Source organism: Aegilops tauschii, chromosome 2 (genome assembly GCF_002575655.3).
Source record: "Aegilops tauschii subsp. strangulata cultivar AL8/78 chromosome 2, Aet v6.0, whole genome shotgun sequence".
Classification (NCBI taxonomy): domain Eukaryota; kingdom Viridiplantae; phylum Streptophyta; class Magnoliopsida; order Poales; family Poaceae; genus Aegilops; species Aegilops tauschii.
Window position 1 is genome coordinate 41,236,300 of NC_053036.3, and position 21,765 is coordinate 41,258,064.

General features: G+C 45.8%; 1 protein-coding gene and 1 long non-coding RNA gene across 2 annotated transcripts; both read left to right on the plus strand.

Annotated features, from left to right (window-relative positions):
• The first annotated feature begins 5,155 nt into the window (after nucleotides 1-5,155).
• LOC109776263 (uncharacterized) lies at nucleotides 5,156-7,396 on the plus strand. Its single transcript, XR_002236026.4, has 4 exons — nucleotides 5,156-5,216; nucleotides 5,316-5,415; nucleotides 5,489-6,274; nucleotides 7,187-7,396. It is a non-coding gene; the product is annotated as an uncharacterized lncRNA (long non-coding RNA).
• Nucleotides 7,397-10,408: 3,012 nt separating this feature from the next.
• On the plus strand, nucleotides 10,409-11,507 carry LOC109776264 (uncharacterized). The gene is made up of 2 exons (XM_020334919.4): nucleotides 10,409-10,803; nucleotides 10,924-11,507. The coding sequence occupies exons 1-2, from the start codon at nucleotides 10,533-10,535 to the stop codon at nucleotides 11,238-11,240; spliced, it is 588 nt and encodes a 195-aa protein (XP_020190508.1). The 5' UTR covers nucleotides 10,409-10,532; the 3' UTR covers nucleotides 11,241-11,507.
• The last annotated feature ends 10,258 nt before the right edge of the window (nucleotides 11,508-21,765 follow it).

Genomic DNA, 21,765 nt, shown 5'->3' on the forward strand with positions numbered 1-21,765 from the left:
AAGGAAAACAAAGGATTGATTATGACCCGGAGAAACATAAAGGAGACAACTTCAACAGATTTCAGCATTCAAGGCGTGCACGATGGCACGGCAAGGATAACAGTTTTGGTCCTACTCTATTACAAAGACTCATTGAGTCCAAAAGGGTGGAACATTGTTTGGTAAGTCGGCTGCAGAAGCTAAGACGCTTGCCGGGTGGAAGTCTCCGGCTCATTCCTTTCTTCTCCTCCGGCTGTCCCCAAGGTCTGGAAAGTCGACGACTTCCAGTCGATGCCGCTCAGCGCCTCGAATTGGGCTTCCTCGTCAATTAACCCGGCCGGGTCAATCTCTGGGGCAAAGGTGTGCTGACGAGCCGGCGGAATTAAACTCAGATCTTCATAGCGAGGGGTTGGAATCCTCTGATTTTCTGCGTTATAACCCGGCTGGTACTTGGTCAGATCCGTGTCGTCGCCAATAAGAGTCGCCACCGGGCGCACGATCTTCACGCAGGCGGCGAAGTATTTTTGATCAAAAGCCGTGCCATCTTCCTTCAGACTTGGGTAGCCGAGGGCGATGTCTGCCGGGTCTAGCTCCGGCAGGAAGGCCTTGGCCCGGCTTAACGCTGATATGGCTCCGGATCTCGCGGAGGCCCGTCGCAGCTCTTGGATACGTTGAGGCAGAACGGTGAGCCGGCGAAGGACTTCCGCCAGGTGAGTTGGCACCTCGTTGGAAAGGGCCACCACAGCCAAGGCACGTTGTGACCCGGTGTAGAGTTGCTCCACCAGGGTATATATGGCCTTCAGCTTGGTCACCACACTCTGATTCAGGTTGGCACTTCTGGGACCTATTTAAACAAAGTCAGATAGGCCGCCGACAAGGATGAAATCATGAGATATAAACATTCTAAACTTGATGAAAGCCGGTGAGACGACTTACCGAAGATTGCGGCCACCATCTGGGACACTTGGCGCTTTAGGCCGGAGATCTCGGCGATCTTCTCGGAGAGAGCCTTCTCCGCCTGTTCAGCCCGGTTCACCAATGCTGCCTTTTCTTCGGCCCACGCCTTCTGCTCAGCATCGAACTCCGTCTTTAGCTTCTCTTGCGCGGCAATGCTGGACACGAACTTGGCGTTTGCCTTCCGGGTCTCCATCTCTTGCGTCTTCAGCCGGTTCTTGAGATCAGCAAGGTCAGCCTCAAGCTTCTTGCCAGCAGCCTGTTTCAATTTCCGGGTTATGGCATGAACAATTATTCTACAAATTTAAAGTCCCAAGCGTTTTCCAAGCAAAGACACTTGGCACTTGGGGGCTAATGCATATTGAACGTTTCTATCTACAAATTTCCGGTTCAATTGAGTAAGCCGGAACCTAAGTCTACAACATACTTAATCATAAGTCGCCGACTTGGGGGCTAGCATGGTACAAGTAACTATGCAGTAAGTAAAGAGGACAGAAGAATAATACCTCAGATTTCTGCTAGATCTGGTTCACCACGGCGATTTCTGCGTCCCGGCTCTTGTGCACTTGGCTGATGTAGCCAGAGACGAGCTCTCCGATGCTCAAGTTGGCGTAGTTGGTGAGCTCCCGGTCAACCCGCCGGGGCTGTAGCAACTCTCCCTTGGCAGAACACTTGGCCAGCGGAGTAGGTCTCCCCGGCTCAACGAATTCCGTCCGGGTGATTACCACCTCCGGATCATCTACTGGCTCAGCCGAGCCGGAGGCCTCCGGGTTAGCAGAAGTTTCTGCAGGTGCCTTGTCGGCTGGACAGGTGGCTTCGGGGGCGGAGGCAGCTGGCGGTTCTTGAGCCGTCACCTCCGGGTCAGGCAAATCCGGCACTCCGGCTGACTTGGTCTTTTTCGCTCTCTTGGTGAGCTTTGCCTGGGCACTGAAAGGACAACAAAGGTTAAGCACAAAAAGGGTCAGTCAAGACAAGTATAATATGAGATGGTTGTCATTACCCGGGCGCGGTCTTGAAAGCCGGAAGACTCGACTGCATAGAGTCGCCCGAAGAGGGGGAGGTCTCCTGATAATTTGAGTCAGAAGAATTGAGCGGCTGACGGATAACACCCGCCAACGGATGAAAAGGGTACAAGTGGGAAATAACCTCAGTTCGGCGCTTCCTCGATGCGTCAGGTAGCCCGGAGGAGAGGTCGGTATCTTTGTTGGCCCGGGTGTGACGCCGGCTCTCATGAACCTGTCGCTTCAAAATAAATTGAGGATCTTGATAAGCTAAAGGATGTGAAAAGCTTACTTTCCGGGTTACCCTTCGGACTTTCAGCCTTGGCAAGGGCTCCGAGTCGGAGGAAAGTGACATTACCTCTTCAACCACCGGGTTACTGGCTCCGGTGTCATCCTGTTGATGAACAAGTGTTGGTAAGGCGGACAAGAAATAAACAATAAACACAACAAAAGAGCTTACAGGTTCAGGGGTTACCTCTGACTCGGAGCTGTCGCTTAATTGCATCAGCTCCGAAGCAGTTGGCCTACTCCCCTTCTTGCGGGGAGCGGCTTTCTTGGCGGCTTTCTTCGCCTTTCTGGCCTTCTTGGCCGCTTCATGGTCGTATTTGACCCGCCAGAACTTGTCGTCAGCCTGAAAGAATACAATGAGGTTTTCTTAAAAATGATTCAGATGAAAGTTATGTACAGATAAGATGCTCAGATCAGCGGCTTACCGTTGGGGCTGGGTTGGTCTTGCAGAAGGGGGCTAACCCGGTCCTTCCGCAGTCTGCCAGGCTCTCGTTCAAGAGAGCCTTGGTCATCTCCTCTGCAACATCTTCAGGAAGATCATTGCGGCTGTGTCTCTGGGGGTCGTCCTGTCGGCCCGTGTACTCACACATTAAGCCGGGGCGGCGGCTCAATGGGATCACCCGCCACGAGATCCAGACCCGGACCAGATCGATTCCATTCAGACCATTGCCCAGGAGAGCCTTGATCTTGTTGATAGTGGGGAGCAGAGGTTGGCGCTCCGCTTGAGTCAGCTTGTCTGACAGTGGGTGAGTCGGCTCCAGACGCGAGGGGCGAAAGCCGGGCAACAGACTCTCATCAGCCGGCGACGTGTCTTGGCAGTAAAACCACGTCAGATTCCAGTCCTTGGGGTGGCTGGGCGGCTCTGCGTAAGGGAAAAGGTAGTCCCTCCGCCGCTGGATGGAGATGCCGCCTAGCTCCAGACTTGGCCCATTGGCACACTCATTCTGACGGTTTAAATAGAAAAGCTCTCTGAAGAGCAGCAGATTGGGTTCTTCTCCAAGGTAAACCTCGCAGAATACTTGGAAGTTGCAGATATTGGACACTGAGTTCGGTCCTATGTCTTGAGGCCGCAGATCGAAGAAGTTCAGAACGTCTCTGAAAAACTTTGAGCCGGGCGGTGCGAAGCCCCGGCTCATATGATCCGCGAAAATCACTACCTCCCCGTCCTTTGGCTGTGGTCTCTCTTCTGATGGGTCAGGGGCACGGTAGGACATGATGTCCTTCTTGGGCAGATGTCCAGACTTAACAAAATCTGCTAGGGTCTCATTGGTGACATTGGACCTCATCCAGTTGCAAGTAATGGGGGCTTTGGGAGCTTTGGGAGGCATGGTGAAAGTCGACAGTCTATGACAAAAGGAAAAACGTCCGGGTTAATAATGAGCCGGAGGAGACTTACAAAGTTAAGGTTTAAGGTGGCGGCTTATGGAGGGGACTAATGATATATGTCTAAGTACATCTGGTTATCTAAGCCGCTGGTGTGTTTGAGGGTAATTCAAATTGTCTACAACCTTGTTATAAGTGAGCCGGAAAGTTCTACGGTGCGTGGCTTCTCTTAAGTCGGAAGGTTCTACAGCGTGTATTTTCTTTAAGCCGGAAATGTAAACCGCCATGGCTCAATGAGGGCAGTTTTTTTACTAAGTGTGGTAAAACAGATTTCACACATAGCAGTAACTATTTTGGATCAAAATGGTCGCGCAAAAGAAAAGTTTCTAGACCTAGAAACAGACGCTGGAGAAGTTCTTGGGCTCGAACAAGGTACTTATGCAGTAAAAAGAGAGCTGCTTGTATGAAAAATGAATGCTAAACAGCCGCCGCACTAGTTCTATGCAGGTCTAAGATCAAAAGGAGGCAGTAAAAATCAAATCTACTGAGGCCCCCGAAGAACTACGAAGAACAGAGGGATAACGATGAAACCCTAGTGCGGGTCTGCCCCATGGAGTAGCAAGGACTCACTGATGCTGAAGAGGAGCGGAGGTTGCCGCCGTTTTGTCTGGACCAAGTCAGGGTGATGCAGCGGCCAAGGTTGACGAAGACCGGGGGCGAGGCGACCGCGGCAGAGTTCGAGCTCGGGTAGAGGAGCAGTGGCGCGAGGAGGAAGAAGGGTGGCAGAGAAGCCCGTCGGGCCGGCCTATTTATAAGGGCGAGCTCATAAGTGGGCGCGAGGATCAAGGAGCCCGCGGCGTGGTTATCTCCTCGCGAAACGCCTCGATTTTCGGGATGACAGTAAATGTAAAGATCCGTTGCGGATCTGGCGGAGTAAAGAACGGGATTAATGGAAGATGACGTCACGGCGGATTATCCGGAGTCCAGAGGATGACGTCATGCCGGGTTATGGCCTTCACACAATTGTAAGCCGGAGATTTCCTGTCAAAAGAATTGAAGATTGACATGAGCCGGCTCAAATCAATCTGGGGCCTAATGTTGAGGATATAGACCTTAGAGTCACCCGCCAGGATGGGCCAGGTTACTCATATGGTCGCCAGAAGCCCGGAGCCAAGCTTGAAGACGATGGGCCAGATGGGTTTAAGACCCGGATATGGCTTAAGGCCCGTAGTTACAATCATTATTATGGTAGAACTTGTAGTGTAAGGCAAGAATCGTTAAGAGTCCGAGCCGAACACTCTTATGAGCCGGCCGGGACTCTGAGAGCTGCTGGGCGTCAGCCTCCCTATATAAAGGGACGACCCGGCAGTGGTTTAGGGAAAAAAAGGATCTCACCGAGAGCCAGGCATAGCAGTTAAGCTCCCTGGTCATCGAAACCCTAATCAATACCACCTCAAACTGGACGTAGGCTTTTACCTTCACCGTAAGGGGCCGAACCAGTATAAACCCTCGTGTTCCTTGTCCCACTTAACCCCTTTAAGCTTCCTAGTTGCGATGGCTCCACGACTAAGTCCTCGTTCGAGGACATCTGCCGTAACAATTCCATGACACTTCCCCTCCCCTAACTAGCAGAAGGAGATGGCGCTCCCTCCCAGATCCGCCAGCGTTGTCGTACGCATCCCTGCTCCTCCCCTTCTCTTCTCCTTCATCTCGCCCCCTCCCCCTCCCCAAATCTGATGTGTGCGCCCATTTTCTTGCATGTTCGTGAAGAGACCCGATCTGGTTTTGTGAAGGAAGGGGCATGCCATGGAGAAGATCCCGCGGGCATCAGATCATCCATGGCGGCCTAGGAGGAGCACCACCGGCTCAGGTTCTTCACTTGATCCTCCCCTTCTATTCTCTTCTTCTCCATCTATGCATCTGATCCATGCGATTTTTTGCAGGTTGCTCCGATCTGACTGTGTGAAGGGAACTAGAAAGGCCGATCTACTGCTGCTGCTCTGCCCCCCTTGAACAATCTGGTGAAGGACAAGTTGATCCATGGAATTTTGAGCAGATTCTTTAGCTGTTATTTTGGTCGTGTGCTTTCAGTGGTTGGTTTGGTCGTGTGCTAGAGCCTAATTAGCTATAGGAACAATTTATACTTTACTTAAAGATGTTACTGTTGTGTTGTAGAAAATTTTATTTATGTCTATTGTTTTGTCCAGATTAGAAATATGTGTGATGTGTGCTTTCAAAAACTAATGCTATATGTAGGCTTAAGAAATTGAGCAAGGGAAACCATTATATCCCCTTCCTTGTTTTATAAACTAAAATTCCGTCGGATCATACTATGTCAAGTAACGGTTCTTTATTCTGTGTTATGGCAAAAGAAAATATGATTGAAACAATTTTGGCACAAGTCTGGTATTCATATGAACCATGATGAGAAGTAGTACTCGTTCAGTAGAGAGCTATAAATATAAGTCAAAATACCTGTGAAACAAGATTTTAAAGGCTTCCAATATCTGAACATCAAAGCTTAGTTGATGTTGCATTCTTTACTCTTGTCAATTGTCTGACTGCAGAGAAACAAACACATGAGAAAAGTTTCAGGTTGGCCACATTGACAGTATAAGGAATTTGCCACAGCTTATTACTCCCTGTTCTATCATAGGATTCTCTATCAGTCCTCTTCCGTCGTAGGAATTTGCCACAACTACCATGAATTGCCATGTCTCTTTATACCAGTAAGTTAGTCTGATGCTAGACTAGACATCTCTTTATGCATGTTTATTGTCATGTCTATTTATATGTGTAAAGTTGAATCAAGTAGTAACATGTGAACAACACTTGCACTGGTGTATGTAAGGAGTTAAGTACATGTTTGTTACAGCAGGGCAGAGTAGATGTTTGTGTTACCATACAATCCTTCTCTTTGTTTACCTGCTTTTATGTAGCTTATGTATTATTTGCCTGTAATACTGTTGTTTGCTCATGTTTACCTGCTTTTGTGCTGGGGGAGCTTTGTTTACCTGCTACTCATCTATTCACAGAAGTCAACAAATAGGCATAATATTTGTAACAATTTCACCATATTTGTAACTACTCATTACTTGCTTCACTTATTAGACATAATATTTAAACTCGCCTGTTGTGTCCAGTAGCACATATACATTTGTAGGAGCAATGTCGGCAGCCTTCGTGCATAGATGCATGATGAATAAAGATGCTTTCTAACTAATATTCCTCCATGCATGGTTTTATCTGCCTCATAACCTTGTGAAGTGCAAGTTAACAATCAGATGTGTTTAATTCAACTCTAAAAAAGTGTGTATGTGAGTTAGAAGTAGTAATACCTAAATGTCAGTGTAGATGCTACGGTTGTCTCTTGGATTCCAAAACTTAAAATTCCACTCCGGTTTATCTAGGTATCATGGATTTGACCCGAACCTGCATTACACATGTGTTGATACAATCATATAGCTTATCTGATCAAACAATCTGTTCATGTTATCTTTACATGCTGCTCTTATACCTTACCAAAACAAAAATAATTCTAACTAGAAGTAGTTCTTTTTGTTTAGATTCTGTATTTATTACTGTTGACATATTGTCGTGATTTACATTTTGTACTGAATAGTTCTTTCTGATATTCACAGGTTTTAGCGATCAGCCGTAGCTCTTTCATCAAAGTTGCATGGTGCATGGTCAACAGAGGACAAGCGCTTCATGTCCAACCAAGGTGCATGGTGCTCGCAATTGACGAATAGAGGCTGTTCGACATCGGCTACACAAACCACCACTGTGAGCTCCTCCCTTTCCTCTGCTACAACCATGCTCTATTAGGATGTGGCTGGAACCATTTGATGGCCTTCCTGGACATGTTTTTCTGCTATCTAGAATTTGTACTTATCCCATTTTTTGTTTCTTTGCTGGACATGTTATGGTTCAAGGGTTGATGATGTCTAGTAGATAGTTTGATGTATACGTGCTGCTGATTGATGCTCTTGTGGTTAGCATTATACTCCTGGAATCATATTATACTATATCTAGTGTTCTTGTGGTTCTCGAAGATGCATCACAAACATCTAGTGTTCTGATATAAAATTGGTCTCTAAAATATGTTTCTAAAATTGTTCTCTAAAATATTATACTATACCTGTTGTTGATTGATGCTCTTGTGGTCTCTTGAAGTTGGCTGAATCTGTTGCTTTATCATATATTTGGTCCATAAATCTACATTTCTATCAAATCTCTTTCAATATATAATTTTTTGATAGTCTGTATACTAAACCTGGAGGTTTGCAAATCTACTCCAGGAATAATAGCTAGTCTAATGCTGGTATGTGTTCACTCTTTTACAGGAGCTGCAGGTCTACGAAATTTGAAGTTCGAAGTCGGATTGCCCTACTCAGCAAATAGTAGTCTCTTTTGTTTGACTGTAATAGACTGTAAATATTGTAATATTGTAACAATAGGCATATTGGGGTTGTAATAGACTATGTACATATTGTAGTAGACTTAGTGTTATCTGATGAACTACATTTGTACTGTTCGGTCCGAAATATTGATTATGTATGTGCTTTGAAAACGTGTGGAATGGAAACCTAACTCGTGGGACCCACTTGTGAAAATAATCTGAGCAGTTTTGAAATTTTTGTCAAGTGGGCTGAATGTGTGAGATGATGACAAGTGGGACCCATCTGATTGGTGGGACCAGCTTCAAAATATAATGGCCCAAACAATGTTAAAAGGCCACGGCCCGGAAATAAATAAAAAGCCGAATTGTTGGTCCAGGCCCAGGTAGCTAACAAAAACTGGCAGAAAAAAATATAATAAATGGGTTGAATTAATGGGCTCGGCCCATGTAAAACACCGAATCGGACCGGGCTGAATCTTGTCAGTGACCTTTTCAATTGATCGCAATTTTGCCACGTCAGATTGCCACGTCGGATCCGACGTGGCCTGGGCAGACAGCCAGTGACCAAAACAAAAGGTCATGGGTTCAACGACCCTCTATTTTGGTCATAGACGTCTACGACCTTCTCACAGAGAAGGTCGCTAATTTCAGTTTGCGACTGCCAGCTTTTGACCTTCTGTTTTTGGTCACAAAAAGGTTGCAAATGAAAAACTATGACCTTTCAGCAGCCAATAGTGAGGGTCACAAATTGACATATTTCTTGTAGTGCGACTGTGCGCTCGTGTGCGTGGTGTGGCAGGGTGCAGGCGTAGCCTGGCGTGGTCGCAGCCGTAGGAGGAGCCTACCATCGCCGGTGCGACGCGCTACTATGCTTCCCATACCTTCTGTCGCGTCCGCGCTCAAGATTTGGCCGTCGTAGCCATCCCCTGCCAACCGAGTCCTGCTGCGGCGTGTGGCCTGCGGAACTCCGGATGAGCCCCTCGTAGCCAACAGCGACGAGGAGGCCGCCGTTCGCTGGCATGTGTCGCCGCTGCAACGCCTTCGCCTCCTCTGTTATCAGGAGCGAGGTGGCGAGAAGATTCAGGACTGCTCCAGCAGGTGGCACGACGGCAGCAGTGTGCTGGCGAGGTTGAGTGTCGGCGGGGCCGAGCTTGGGCAGGGGAGCAACGCCCTGGTGATGGTTTGCTTGACAAGGGGTCCATTGGTCAAATACCACTTTGACCTTGTCCACATCAGCAAACTACCTAAGCAAACCCACTTAAGACCACTTCTAAACTGTATTGGATAGATCAGGGGGTTAAAAGAGGACCAAAAATAATCAGGGGGTTATGTGAACCACCAAATTTGTTCAGGGTAGTAAAATAGATTTTTTTTCTTATAGGACAGAGTAGAAAATCCTCACGCCTCGGTCCTGGGCCCTGGGTGCCCATGCAACTCTAGCCCTAACGTCGCGGTGCCACACACGTGTACCCCGTGTCTTCGCCTGCCACGGCCGCCACCTGGTGACGAGTACATGGCGCATAAGTCCATTTGTGAATACGTACTCTCACCATTTCAAAATACATTGCATTTTTGTTTCGTTAGAAGTCAAAACTTTTTATAGTCCAACTAAGTTCGTATAAGTTTGTTCCAGGATGCATCTAACAATATTGATTTGCTATTAATGTATGTTGATTTTTTTCTTCGGTAAACTTGGTCAAACTTTACAAATTTTGAGCTATGACAAAACTAATATAAAGTATATTTTAAAATAGATAGAGTAGTACTTCTCCAATCCATAAGTTAGTGCATATATATTTTCTAAAAAGTCAAACTTTGCTGACTTGGACCAATCTATTGACGAATCTAATGAAACTACATCTTATGACAATCTAATCATATATGTTTGGCATTCTAGATGTAAATATATTTTCCCTCAAACTTGGTCAAAATAGTAGAAGACAATCCAAACATAATAAAAATTACATCGAGAACACTACACCATAGAGACATATTTATGAAATGCATAGACCCAATATTTATCAAACAAAACCCTACAAACTGCCCTCAAACATGTACTACACCCTCTATTCTAAATTCTAAATATAAGATGTTTTCGCAATTCAATTTAAACCAGCAAAACCCTTTTACATTTAGAAATAGAGGTAGTATACTTAAGTTTACATCTGACGACTCTTTCACAGTAGAGTTGTTAGAACTGCCCGCAGCCTGCAGAGCATTGTCGACATATGGACGTCCACGACATGCCTGCACAAGAAGAGATTAAATATGCTCTGTTCTCCACTGTTCCATCCGGCCGGCCAATTTTCTACGAACCCTAATAGATTAATCAACGAGTTGATTGACGCCTTCGTTAATCACCTCGCAACAACCAGCATCACACGTCCACAAGTAGATTTAAAATGGGTTCGTTTACCACCTCGCTAATCACATCACACTCCTCTCCCTCTCGTCTCGGCTCCCCCATAAAACACCAACCCCAACCCGTCCTTCTCATTTCAGAGTCCAGACGCAAGAGCTCACGGCGTCTCGGGAAGCCGCCGCCGATCTCTGTGGTACATGAGCACGTGAGTACGTGACGGGGCATGGGGAACTGCCAGGCGGCGGACGCGGCGGCGGTGGTGATCCAGCACCCGGGCGACGGCAAGGTCGAGCGCCTCCACTGGCCGGCCACCGCGGCGGACGTCATGCGCAGGAACCCCGGCCACTACGTCGCCCTCGTCGTCCTACATCACGACTCTGGCGGAGTTGACCCCACCGTCGCCGAAGAAGGTGCCAGAATAACCAAGGTGAAGCTGCTCAAGCCCAGGGACACGCTCCTCCTCGGCCAGGTCTACCGCCTCATCACGTCCCAAGGTTCGTGCTCTGCATCCGCCAACCATTCTTGGATTGGATTCTATTTGCTGCTCGTGCAGTTCTCTCTCTCTTGCTTGCATGGAGATTAATCAATCATCAATCCGTGGCGCGTGCGTGCAGAGGTGAGCAAGGCCGTGCAGACGAGGAGGCAGGAGAGGATGCGCGGCTGCGACGAGGCGATCGAGCAGGAGAGGCCGCGGCTGCACCGGCGGCGGCAACCGCTGAGGCCGAGGGGCGACGACCCAGCGACGGCCGCCAGAGGCGAACAGAGGCAACCCGCCGATCATCAGGAACGGAAGCGGCTGGAGACGGACCGGCAACAGCGGAGCATCGCCCCCGCCCGCGGCAGAGGCCGGCACTGGCGGCCGGCGTTGCAGAGCATTACAGAGGCGTCGTCGAGCGGACACGTCTCTGTTAACGAACTAGTAGAAAACTAGAAGAAGGTTAGGGGGAGCTAGCGAGAAATGTCGTACATGTACATTAGGCGATCTGAATGTATCCATCGGCTTCTGTCCTGTTTGAATCCGTTTTGGTGATACAGTAGCACGCATTACCTCCTTTTTTTTGGGTGAAAATTACCCGTTCCTCCTTCGAGGATCTAGCGGTTTATCCAAGCCACACGTGTAATTTCCAGTAGTGCAAACGATTGGTGTGCACTCCTTGTATACTTGTATCGATGACTACATTTTATGAGTCAATAGAAAAGGCATTTAATGAGAAAATCTGCAATAGGTGATTAGGCAATGATGGGACGGCTGAAAAAATGACTGAAAAAGGCATTGTCAAAGAGTGCTCGCGGCTTGGGCATTCAGTTTCAGTTTTCAGTTCTGACCAGTTCAAATTTTATGTATATATATATATATATATATATATATATATATATATATATATATATATATATAATGACACGGATACATTTCTGAGGGAGGTCATGATCGATGAAACAGTGGTAGTTAGCCTTATATGAACGTATTGTGAGACCGCCTAGTCAATGGTTAAGAAAAAACTGTGATTTGTTAATTTAAAATTGCCAAGTCTCGGAATTTGCTCTCTGCCGCAATTTTAAATATACTAGCTAGTCTCCATTCAAACTTGTACTATCAGCTCAGCATATTGAATGTAGTAGCGAGTCTCCATTCAACATTTCCTTCGTTTCTTTGACAAGACAAAATTGGTACATTTTAACTACCTAATACCTAGCATATGAGTATGTTTAACTTTCTTAATAGTTAAAAATTCATTTTCACCCCCATCATTTATCATTTTTATAAGGACTACCATTTTAATCTAAATTGTTCCGTTTAACCCATGCTATGGTTTACCTTTTCAAATTTTGTGACCATTCTGCAAAGGTGGTCCCACGTGTCAGGGCAGATGAAAGATTGGTAGGTAGGCTCATTCCTCTCTAACATGGATGGTCAGACCGCATGGACAATGCTGGGAAAATAGTCCGAATTTGTTAGTTTAAAATTGAGAAGCCTCGGAAGTCGCTCTCCCCAACAATTTGAATATTCCCCATTCCCACATGTCAGGGTCGATGTGGTGCGTCACATGGTTGGTCCCGATGCGAAAAAAGAGAAATGCAGTCGTGATGTGAAGGAGAGAGCGATCGCACGCCCCGCCGATTTGATACACGGTTCGGTCGGTCAGATTGGACCATTTACCTTATATATAAATGCGTAATCTTGAGATGTTAATATTTCATTCTCATTGGTGGTGGTGTTGTTGTTGACTGTGGAATCGTTTGTGATGTGTGACCTTGTGACACATGTGCATGGTTTTCCTATGCCTTCTAGTTCTGGAATTTTGCCCTGCTTGATAGGAAGATCACATTACCAAGATTGGTAAAAAAAGGCTGCCTTAACTGTATTTTTATTTAGAAAATGGTTTTATTTAATTTATCAATTAAGTAAAGTACTCCCTCCGTTTCTAAATATTTGTTTTTCTAAATATTTCAACAAGTGACTGCATACAAAGCAAAAAGAGTGAATCTACACTCTAAAATATGTATACATACATCCGTATGTGGTAGTTCATTTGAAATGTCTAGAAAGACAAATATTTAGGAACGGAGGGAGTATATAATTAGAGATTATAAGAAGCTAAAACACACTAGGGCAAGAAAAGGTCAAACTATCAGTACTCCTCGTAATGCTAATTTTAGGAGCAGAAGACACGAACAGCAGGAGGTTACGCTTGCTAGTTGCTTGGTCGTTGGGACACAAATAGTTTGTGGCATTTGGAGGGTTAATTAGCTCATGTGAGAAACAAACTTTTTTTTTGTAAACCTGAAAACAGTAAGTTAGCACGTGGAGAAGAGGCCCGACGACGCTGGTCGGGATCTTCTTGACAGGAGGAAGGAAGTTGCCCTCGGTCTGATTCGATCTGAAGATGCAAGACAGGAAAACAGCGAGCAAGTGTGTGCGTCCTGGCAGGAGTCCGCCTGTCGTGGACAGGGATCCAGTTTTTCAAACAATTCCGAACGTACGATGGCTTCATTTGAACCGTGCATCACTCCGACAGATGTATTTTCCAGCTCACCAGACAAAACAAAGGGAGCCGCATGAGCAGGTAGGCGCCTCGGTTGCACTCTAGTGTTTCTCAGTCACGTAGTCACCATGTGCATGCACAAGTAAAAAGCTCTCATTATCATCAGCTTTCAGTATACTTAACTAATAATCAGATCGATCAAGTCCATCGATGATCCATGTGCTGCTTGCTTTCCCAGAACACACACTTTCTCATCCTGTCCCCAACCATTCCTTGAGCCTCAAACCAGTGTTCCCTTCTGTGTCCCTCCCGGGAGGGCAGTCCCGGAGGTCATTTGTGATCCGTGTCCTCTAATGAGACAAGGCCAGCCATGCGCAAGGAAGATTCATGTGTCCAATTGTCCTCAGCAACATGCTAATGAGGAGATATATTTGTTAGTTAGATAGTGGTAGTGTCAGCACATCGGCGCTGCTTAGCAGATGCTACCACTATCGTTAACTGGTTATGATTGGAGTGGGAGGAGTCAGTGTGAACCCCCTGCATTTTGGCGTTTCAAAGTTTCTTCGATCTGGTCGTGGAGATGTGCAGGTGCTGTGTTTACCTTGACTTCTGATATGCGTCCGTGAAGCAGGACGATCTTGCCGGTCGGTAGGTTCATCCATGCATGCATGACAGGATCCACACACTATAAAATGAATTGTGTTCCAAGCCTCCCTCCGTTTCCTCTAACAGCGTGGTTATTTGAGACCACGGTCAAATCATTAACCCTTGTGAGAAATTTTCGCCTTTGCCTGAAAACTACATAGAACTAGACACTAGTAGAAAAAGGGTCATCTGTCCCGGTTGGTAAGGGCCTTTTGTCTCGGTTGTTGAACCGGGACTAAAGGGTCGTTACTAATGCCCAGCCCCTTAGTCCCGGTTCTTACACGAACCGGGACAGCTGGGCCTCCACGTGGCCGCTGCGGCCAGCCCAGGCAAGAGGGCCTTTGGTCCCGATTGGTGACACCAACCGGGACCTAAAGGCATCCACGCGTCAGCATTTCAGTGGCTGGGTTTTTTGTTTTTTTTAAAGGGAGGAGGGTTTAGGGGGTAATTTAGGGTGTGTAAGCTAGCTAACAGAGAGAACTGTCCTCTCTTATTTTCGTGCTTGATTTACCAACGCTACTGCTATGCCTAAACATGGCTTAGATTAAAGTGAAGGCAACATGTGATGCATGTCGAAAGTAATATTAATCCTAACTTGATCAAGTTTGGATTAGTACTACTTTCGACATGCACCACATGCTTGTTGCCTTCACTTCATTCCAATCCATGTTCATTTCACCCACTCATATATAATAACTCTTCATGCCCGCATCATGCATCATCATAATAACAAGTCCTACTAATCATCAGCATACAACTTCTACTCGTTATTAATAACAAGTCATACGATCATCATCCTCAGAGTCATCGAACCAACCCTACTTAATTGTTCTTAGCACATGATCATCAGTATTAGGTAGGACCTAAATACCCTCTTTAATGTAAAATAACATAAAACAATATAGACCCCGACTCTCCATTATGGAGAATGGAGATCATCCTGTCTCCAATTTTTGCGCTTTGCTTCCTTTTGCTTCCAAGAACCTCCTTGCGACTGTCCATACATTTTTTTCCATTCTTTGATTTTCATGTCTCCACTTCTTTTAGAAATCCGGTATGGACAGTTGAGATTCGTAGGATGACCTGGTTGTATGTTCAAAACATCAAGCCTACCATTCTGATACATCAAATGAGGCACACAATCCTCTAGGATTATCTGTTGAAAAACATAGTAATAACTTCATAGTTAGCAATGATGTACTAGTTTTAGAAGTATGCAAAAGATGCACGGATGTCGTAATAGTAAGAAATCTTACCAGGGTATCTCCATAGTAGTTACCGTAGTTCAACACGTGCACTAGTGGCACGTATTGACCATAATGTGGAGGAGTTTTAAAATAGATATTGTAATTTTCAAGATCAGTACAAAATCCGACCAGATGAGTTTTCTCCTTATAAGTTAACTCAGAGCCATCGGTGTAGTAGGTTCTGTCTACCATGTTCCGCACATTGTTTGAACAATCAAAATAAGCTGTCAATGAAAATAAGCTGTCAACTATTTTGAAATGAACAATATAAATTAGCTAATAACTATGTTTGAGAAACTCACATAGTGGTAGAATTGGAGGCGTATCAACAAGGACCCAAATGTCCATATTGTCTTGCTCGATGTCAGGATCACTAAGATCCATGATGACAAGCATACCCTCATCAAAACCATACATCTTGCAAAATGCTTCTCAATTTTTGCAACCAAAATGGGTTACGCTCTCAGAATTATACAGATTTACTTCAAAACCTATATCATGATGGGTCCTTAGGTGAATTTTCTTTGTTTCCATACTTTCATGGTCTTCAAAACTCATCCTCTCCAAGACGTAGCGTCTTGCATGGCATGGGTGTTGGAAATATGCCCTAGAGGCAATAATAAATTGGTTATTATATTTCCTTGTTCATGATAATCGTTTATTATCCATGCTAGAATTGTATTGATAGGAAACTCAGATACATGTGTGGATACATAGACAACACCATGTCCCTAGTAAGCCTCTAGTTGACTAGCTCGTTGATCAATAGATGGTTACGGTTTCCTGACCATGGACATTGGATGTCGTTGATAACGGGATCACATCATTAGGAGAATGATGTGATGGACAAGACCCAATCCTAAGCCTAGCACAAGATCGTGTAGTTCGTTTGCTCAGAGCTTTTCTAATGTCAAGTATCATTTCCTTAGACCATGAGATTGTGCAACTCCCGGATACCGTAGGAATGCTTTGGGTGTACCAAACGTCACAACGTAACTGGGTGGCTATAAAGGTGCACTACAGGTATCTCCGAAAGTGTCTGTTGGGTTGGCATGAATCGAGACTGGGATTTGTCACTCCGTGTAAACGGAGAGGTATCTCTGGGCCCACTCGGTAGGACATCATCATTATGTGCACAATGTGACCAAGGAGTTGATCACGGGATAATGTGAGTTACGGAACGAGTAATGAGACTTGCCGATAACGAGATTGAACAAGGTATAGGGATACCGACGATCGAATCTCGGGCAAGTAACATACCGATAGACAAAGGGAATTGTATACGGGATTGATTGAATCCCCGACATCGTGGTTCATCCGATGAGATCATCGTGGAACATGTGGGAGCCAACATGGGTATCCAGATCCCGCTGTTGGTTATTGACCGGAGAACGTCTCGGTCATGTCTGCATGGTTCCCGAACCCGTAGGGTCTACACACTTAAGGTTCGATGACGCTAGGGTTATAGGGAAAAGATATACTTGGTTACCGAATGTTGTTCGGAGTCCCGGATGAGATCCCGGACGTCACGAGGAGTTCCGGAATGGTCCGGAGGTAAAGATTTATATATGGGAAGTCCTGTTTTGGTCACCGGAAAAGTTTCGGGTGATATCGGTAATGTACCGGGACCACCGGGAGGGTCCCGGGGGTCCACCAAGTGGGGCCACCAGCCCCAGAAGGCTGCGTGGGCCAAGTGTGGGAGGGGACCAGCCCCAGGTAGGCTGGTGCGCCCCCCCACCAAGGCCCAAGCGCATGGGAGAGTGGGAGGGGGCAAACCCTAGGTCCAGATGGGCCTTAAGGCCCACCCTAGTGGCGCCCCCCCTCTCCTCCCTTTGGCCGCACCCTAGATGGGTTTGGGGGCTGCCGCCACCCCTGGGGAGGGAACCCTAGATGGGGCGCAGCCCCTCCCCCTTCCCCTATATATACTGGAGGTATTTGGGGCTGCCAGACACACGAGAACGTCTCTCTTTCGGCGCAGCCCTACCCCTCTCCCTCCTCCTCTCCCGCGGTGCTTGGCGAAGCCCTGCGGGATTGCCACGCTCCTCCATCACCACCACGCCGTCGTGCTGCTGCTGGATGGAGTCTTCCCCAACCTCTCCCTCTCTCCTTGCTGGATCAAGGCGTGGGAGACGTCACCGGGCTGCACGTGTGTTGAACGCGGAGGCGCCGTGGTTCGGCGCTTAGATCGGAATCAACCGCGATCTGAATCGCTACGAGTACGACTCCTTCATCCGCGTTCTTGCAACGCTTCCGCATCGCGATCTACAAGGGTATGTAGATGCACTCCCCTTCCCCTCGTTGCTAGATTAATCCATAGATTGATCTTGGTGATGCGTAGAAAATTTTGAATTTCTGCTACGTTCCCCAACAATGGGATAAGCTAGTCGAATTGTAAAAGATGAAAAGTACATGTTGAAATAGTTGAAGTCGTGCTTAATTACGAAAAAATAACACTTGTCGTCGTTGCGTACCGTTTCAACATCGAAGGTCTCCTCCAGCTTAATACTGAAGCGTCGATCTTCGTCCAGGTGAGGCCTGTCGCACAGACCTCGGTCGTCGTGGCACCAGTCGCACTCCCCCGGGAGACTTTCATCGTCCGAGTACGACATTTCCTATGTTCATAATTCAAATATTAAACGTCTACAATTAAATATATGTACTAAAAAACCTAAGTTAGATCATTATTATTCATCACGGGTTGACTATCGGTTTGTCGAGTCTTTTCTTGAAAACTCTCAGCTTACGTGGTGTATACATTCGACCGTTGGTGATGGTCGCTCCTCCTTTCATCCCCGAGTGCCTTACACCAAAATGTCTAGCACACGGGAATGAAGGAGAAGCGACCCCCACGACAACAGTCGGGATTCTTCGTCCTCTCATATATATATATATATATATGGTGGAACTCTCCCTCATTGATTCCTCTCAGACATTTGCGACCGTCGGTGATGGTAGCTCCTTCCTTTCGTTCCCGAGTGCATTACACCAAATTGTCTAGCACACCGGAACGAAGGAGAAGCTACCCCCACGACAATAGTCGGGATTCTTCGTCCTCTCATATATGGTGGAGACTCAATAGACTTAAAGTCAACCCGAAATATCGTTTAATTATCTTTCTAAAACCGGTTTGTGGCTGGTCTCACCTCGAGGTCGGAGGGGGTCGATGACGGGGACGACGGCGGGGATGGAGGGGGGCTCCTAGATTTCTACGAAAACAAAAACCCTATAAGCTATCAACTAATCATATGCATACGCCTTGCATAGTGCTCTCCAATTTTAGCATTCAAAGTAGGAGTAGTTTTTCAATTTAAGCATTCAATAAGCAAAATCAAATCACAAAATAAAGTAGTATTCAAATTAGAATGCATTCAATTATAAGCAAAACTACATCATCTCCATGCGTCTGTACATCGTCAAATATTATCACTAATACACCTCGAATACTATCATACATATCGCCAGTACAGCTAGAACCGTAGCGCCCGGCGGGTATCGGCGCGGGCGGTGGACACCCAAAGGGAAGGAACCATCACAGGATCATAGCTCCAGTGAGATCCCTGAAGAACCTGCCAGGTATTGCCGAACCTGCCCTCCAACGCAACCATGTAGCGACGGACGTGCTGGTCCTCCTCGCTGACACGGTGACGTACCACCTCCGCGGTGTCCGGAAGCCTCGGCACTGTCACTGGCCCACGCGACCGCCACCAAACAAGGATCGGGTCAACGACGGGCTGGCTCCTCACCAACCTACGCCCCCCGGAAGGTAGCACCTCCCAAAACCAGCCCGGCGGAGCCCAGTCCCGGACATGACCCCTCTGATCAAGCCGGCCTCCTCCGTCGAGTCGATGACGAGGATGCGGGATTGGCATCGTCGACGTCGATGCGGGAATAATTGCTTTAACTAAAAAATAAACTAGTTCTATTAATTTTCTTGCTAAAAATAAACTACTTCTATATATAGTAAAATAAAGTAATTTTATTAAATCAACTGGTTCAACTAGCTACTAAGCACTTACTATAAATAAAATAAAGTAGTACTTAGTAAAAACAAACTACTTCAACATATAGTAAAATAAAGTAGTTTTATTAAATAAACTAGTTCAACTACTAAGCACTTACTATAAATAAAATAAAGTAGTACTTACTAAAAATAAACTACTTTATATATAGTAAAATAAAGTAGTTTTATTAAATCAACTAGTTCAACTACTAAGCGCTAACCTAAAATCAAGTAGTACTTACTAATTTTACTTTTTCCTCTACACTAACCTAAAATGCACTAACCTAAAATCGATATCTACTAACAACCTAAATAAAAAATTAATACATATATGAAAAAAAATATAAACAAAAAAATGCTATGAACATTATATTCATACATACATAGCCACATCCATTCATCATATAGCTACCACATACATATATACATTATATATATATATATATGAAAAAATGCAATGAACAAAAAAATAATACACATTATATGAAAAAAAAAGCACTGAACAGAGCCGTGGCGGCGGCGGCTCACATCGGGGGCGCCCGGCGAGGGCGACGGCGGGGGCGGCGAGGGCGTCGGCGACGGCCACGGTGTGGGGCGCGGGCCGGGGCAGGGGCGTGGCCGGCGATGACGACGACGGTGGGGGCGGGTCGTGGTGCAGGGGCGCGGCCGGGCGTGCTCGGGGGCGGCAGAGGGCGACGGCGTGGGTGGCGGACGGCGTCGGCGTGGGCTCGGGGGCGGCGGACGGCTTCGGCGTGGGCTCGGGGGCACTGGCGACGGCGACGCGGCGGGGCAGCCTTGCAGCGTCGAGGAGGTCGGCGTCGTCGGGGGCAACTGGCGATGAAATTCTAAATTTTTGCCAAGTGTTTCTTATATAGGAAAGGCTTTAGTCCCGGTTCGTCGCACCAACCGGGACCAACGCCACCTTTAGTCCCGGTTGGTGCCACCAACCGGGACCAACGACCTCTTTTCAGCAGCCCAAAGGGCGGGAAGCGACGGCCTTTGGTCCCGGTTGGTGGCACCAACTGGGACTAAAGGGGTGGCATTGGTACCGGTTGGCGCCACGAATCGGTACCAATGCACCCCTTTAGTCTCGGTTGGTGCCACCAACCGGGACCAAAGGCCTTGTGCTGCTGCGACCGCGTCGAAAGTTTAGTCCCACCTCGCTAGTTGAGAGGGGCGCGCAATGGTTTATAAGCCCCACTGCCGCACCCCTCTCGAGCTCCTCTCCATTGCAGGCTTACGGGCCTAATCGTCACTGCTATGCCTGATGGGCTTACCGGGCCTTCTGCGGGCCTAAATCCTGGCCCATCGATGGGTTTCTAGTCGTATTCACGCCGTGGTGGCCCAGTAGGTGGCATATTTTTTATTTTTTGCCTGTTTTTTTTGTTTTCTTTTTGCTTTATTTATTTTGTTTTGTTTCTACTTACAACAAAAAACTTATTTATTTTATTTTATTTTGTTTCTAATTACTTATTTATTTTACTTTATGATAATTCTTTTTGCTATTAAAGTTTCTATCAAAAAAGTTCTTTATGTAATTTCCTTTTGCTTTTAATGATTTTGAACAGAAAATACTTCGATAATTTTAGTTGCATCAATTTTATATGATTTTAGTTTCAATAATACTAGAGGTTTCTTATAATGTTTTGAACAGAAAATACTTTGTTAATTTTAGTTTCATAAATTTTATTAAAGTTTATTTTATTTTGTTTCTACTTAAATATTTTAATAAAGTTTATATTATTTTGTTTCTAATTACTTATTTATTTTATTTGTTATTTTTAATGCACCATTTTTCATGCATTTACTAATTATTTTGAGCTATAAGACCCTAAAATTGAAAAGCATTTCAAATGAACTCTGAAAAGGTTGAAAGCTGGCATGGTATCATCATTTCATCCACATAGCATGTGCAAGAAAGTTGAGAGGGTTACGACAAAAACTGGATGCACTTCATGTACAAAACGGACAATCTCTTTCAAAGTATCAGGATTTCATACGGAAACTCGTCTGTTACAAAGGGATTTCATTTTTTTAAACTTATTTGAACTCCTGACTTTTTGTTTGTTCAAAATGCACCATTCAAAGCCACATCATCATTTTTCAATCCTTTCTGACTTCATTTGTTATTTTTCATGCATTTACTAATTATTTTGAGCTATAAGACCCTAAAATTGAAAAGCATTTCAAATGAACTCTGAAAAGGTTGAAAGTTGGCATGGTATCATCATTTCATCCACATAGCATGTGCAAGAAAGTTGAGAGGGTTACGGCAAAAACTGGATGCACTTCGTCTACAAAACGGACAATCTCTTTCAAAGTATCAGGATTTCATACGGAAACTCGTCTGTTACAAAGGGATTTCATTTTTTAAACTCATTTGAACTCCTGACTTTTTGTGTGTTCAAAATGCACAATTCAAAGCCACATCATCATTTTTCAATCCTTTCTGACTTCATTTGTTATTTTTCATGCATTTACTAATTATTTTAAGCTATAAGACCCTAAAATTGAAAAGCATTTCAAATGAACTTGAAACTGAAAAACCCTACAAATGAACTTTGAAAAGGTTGAAAGTTG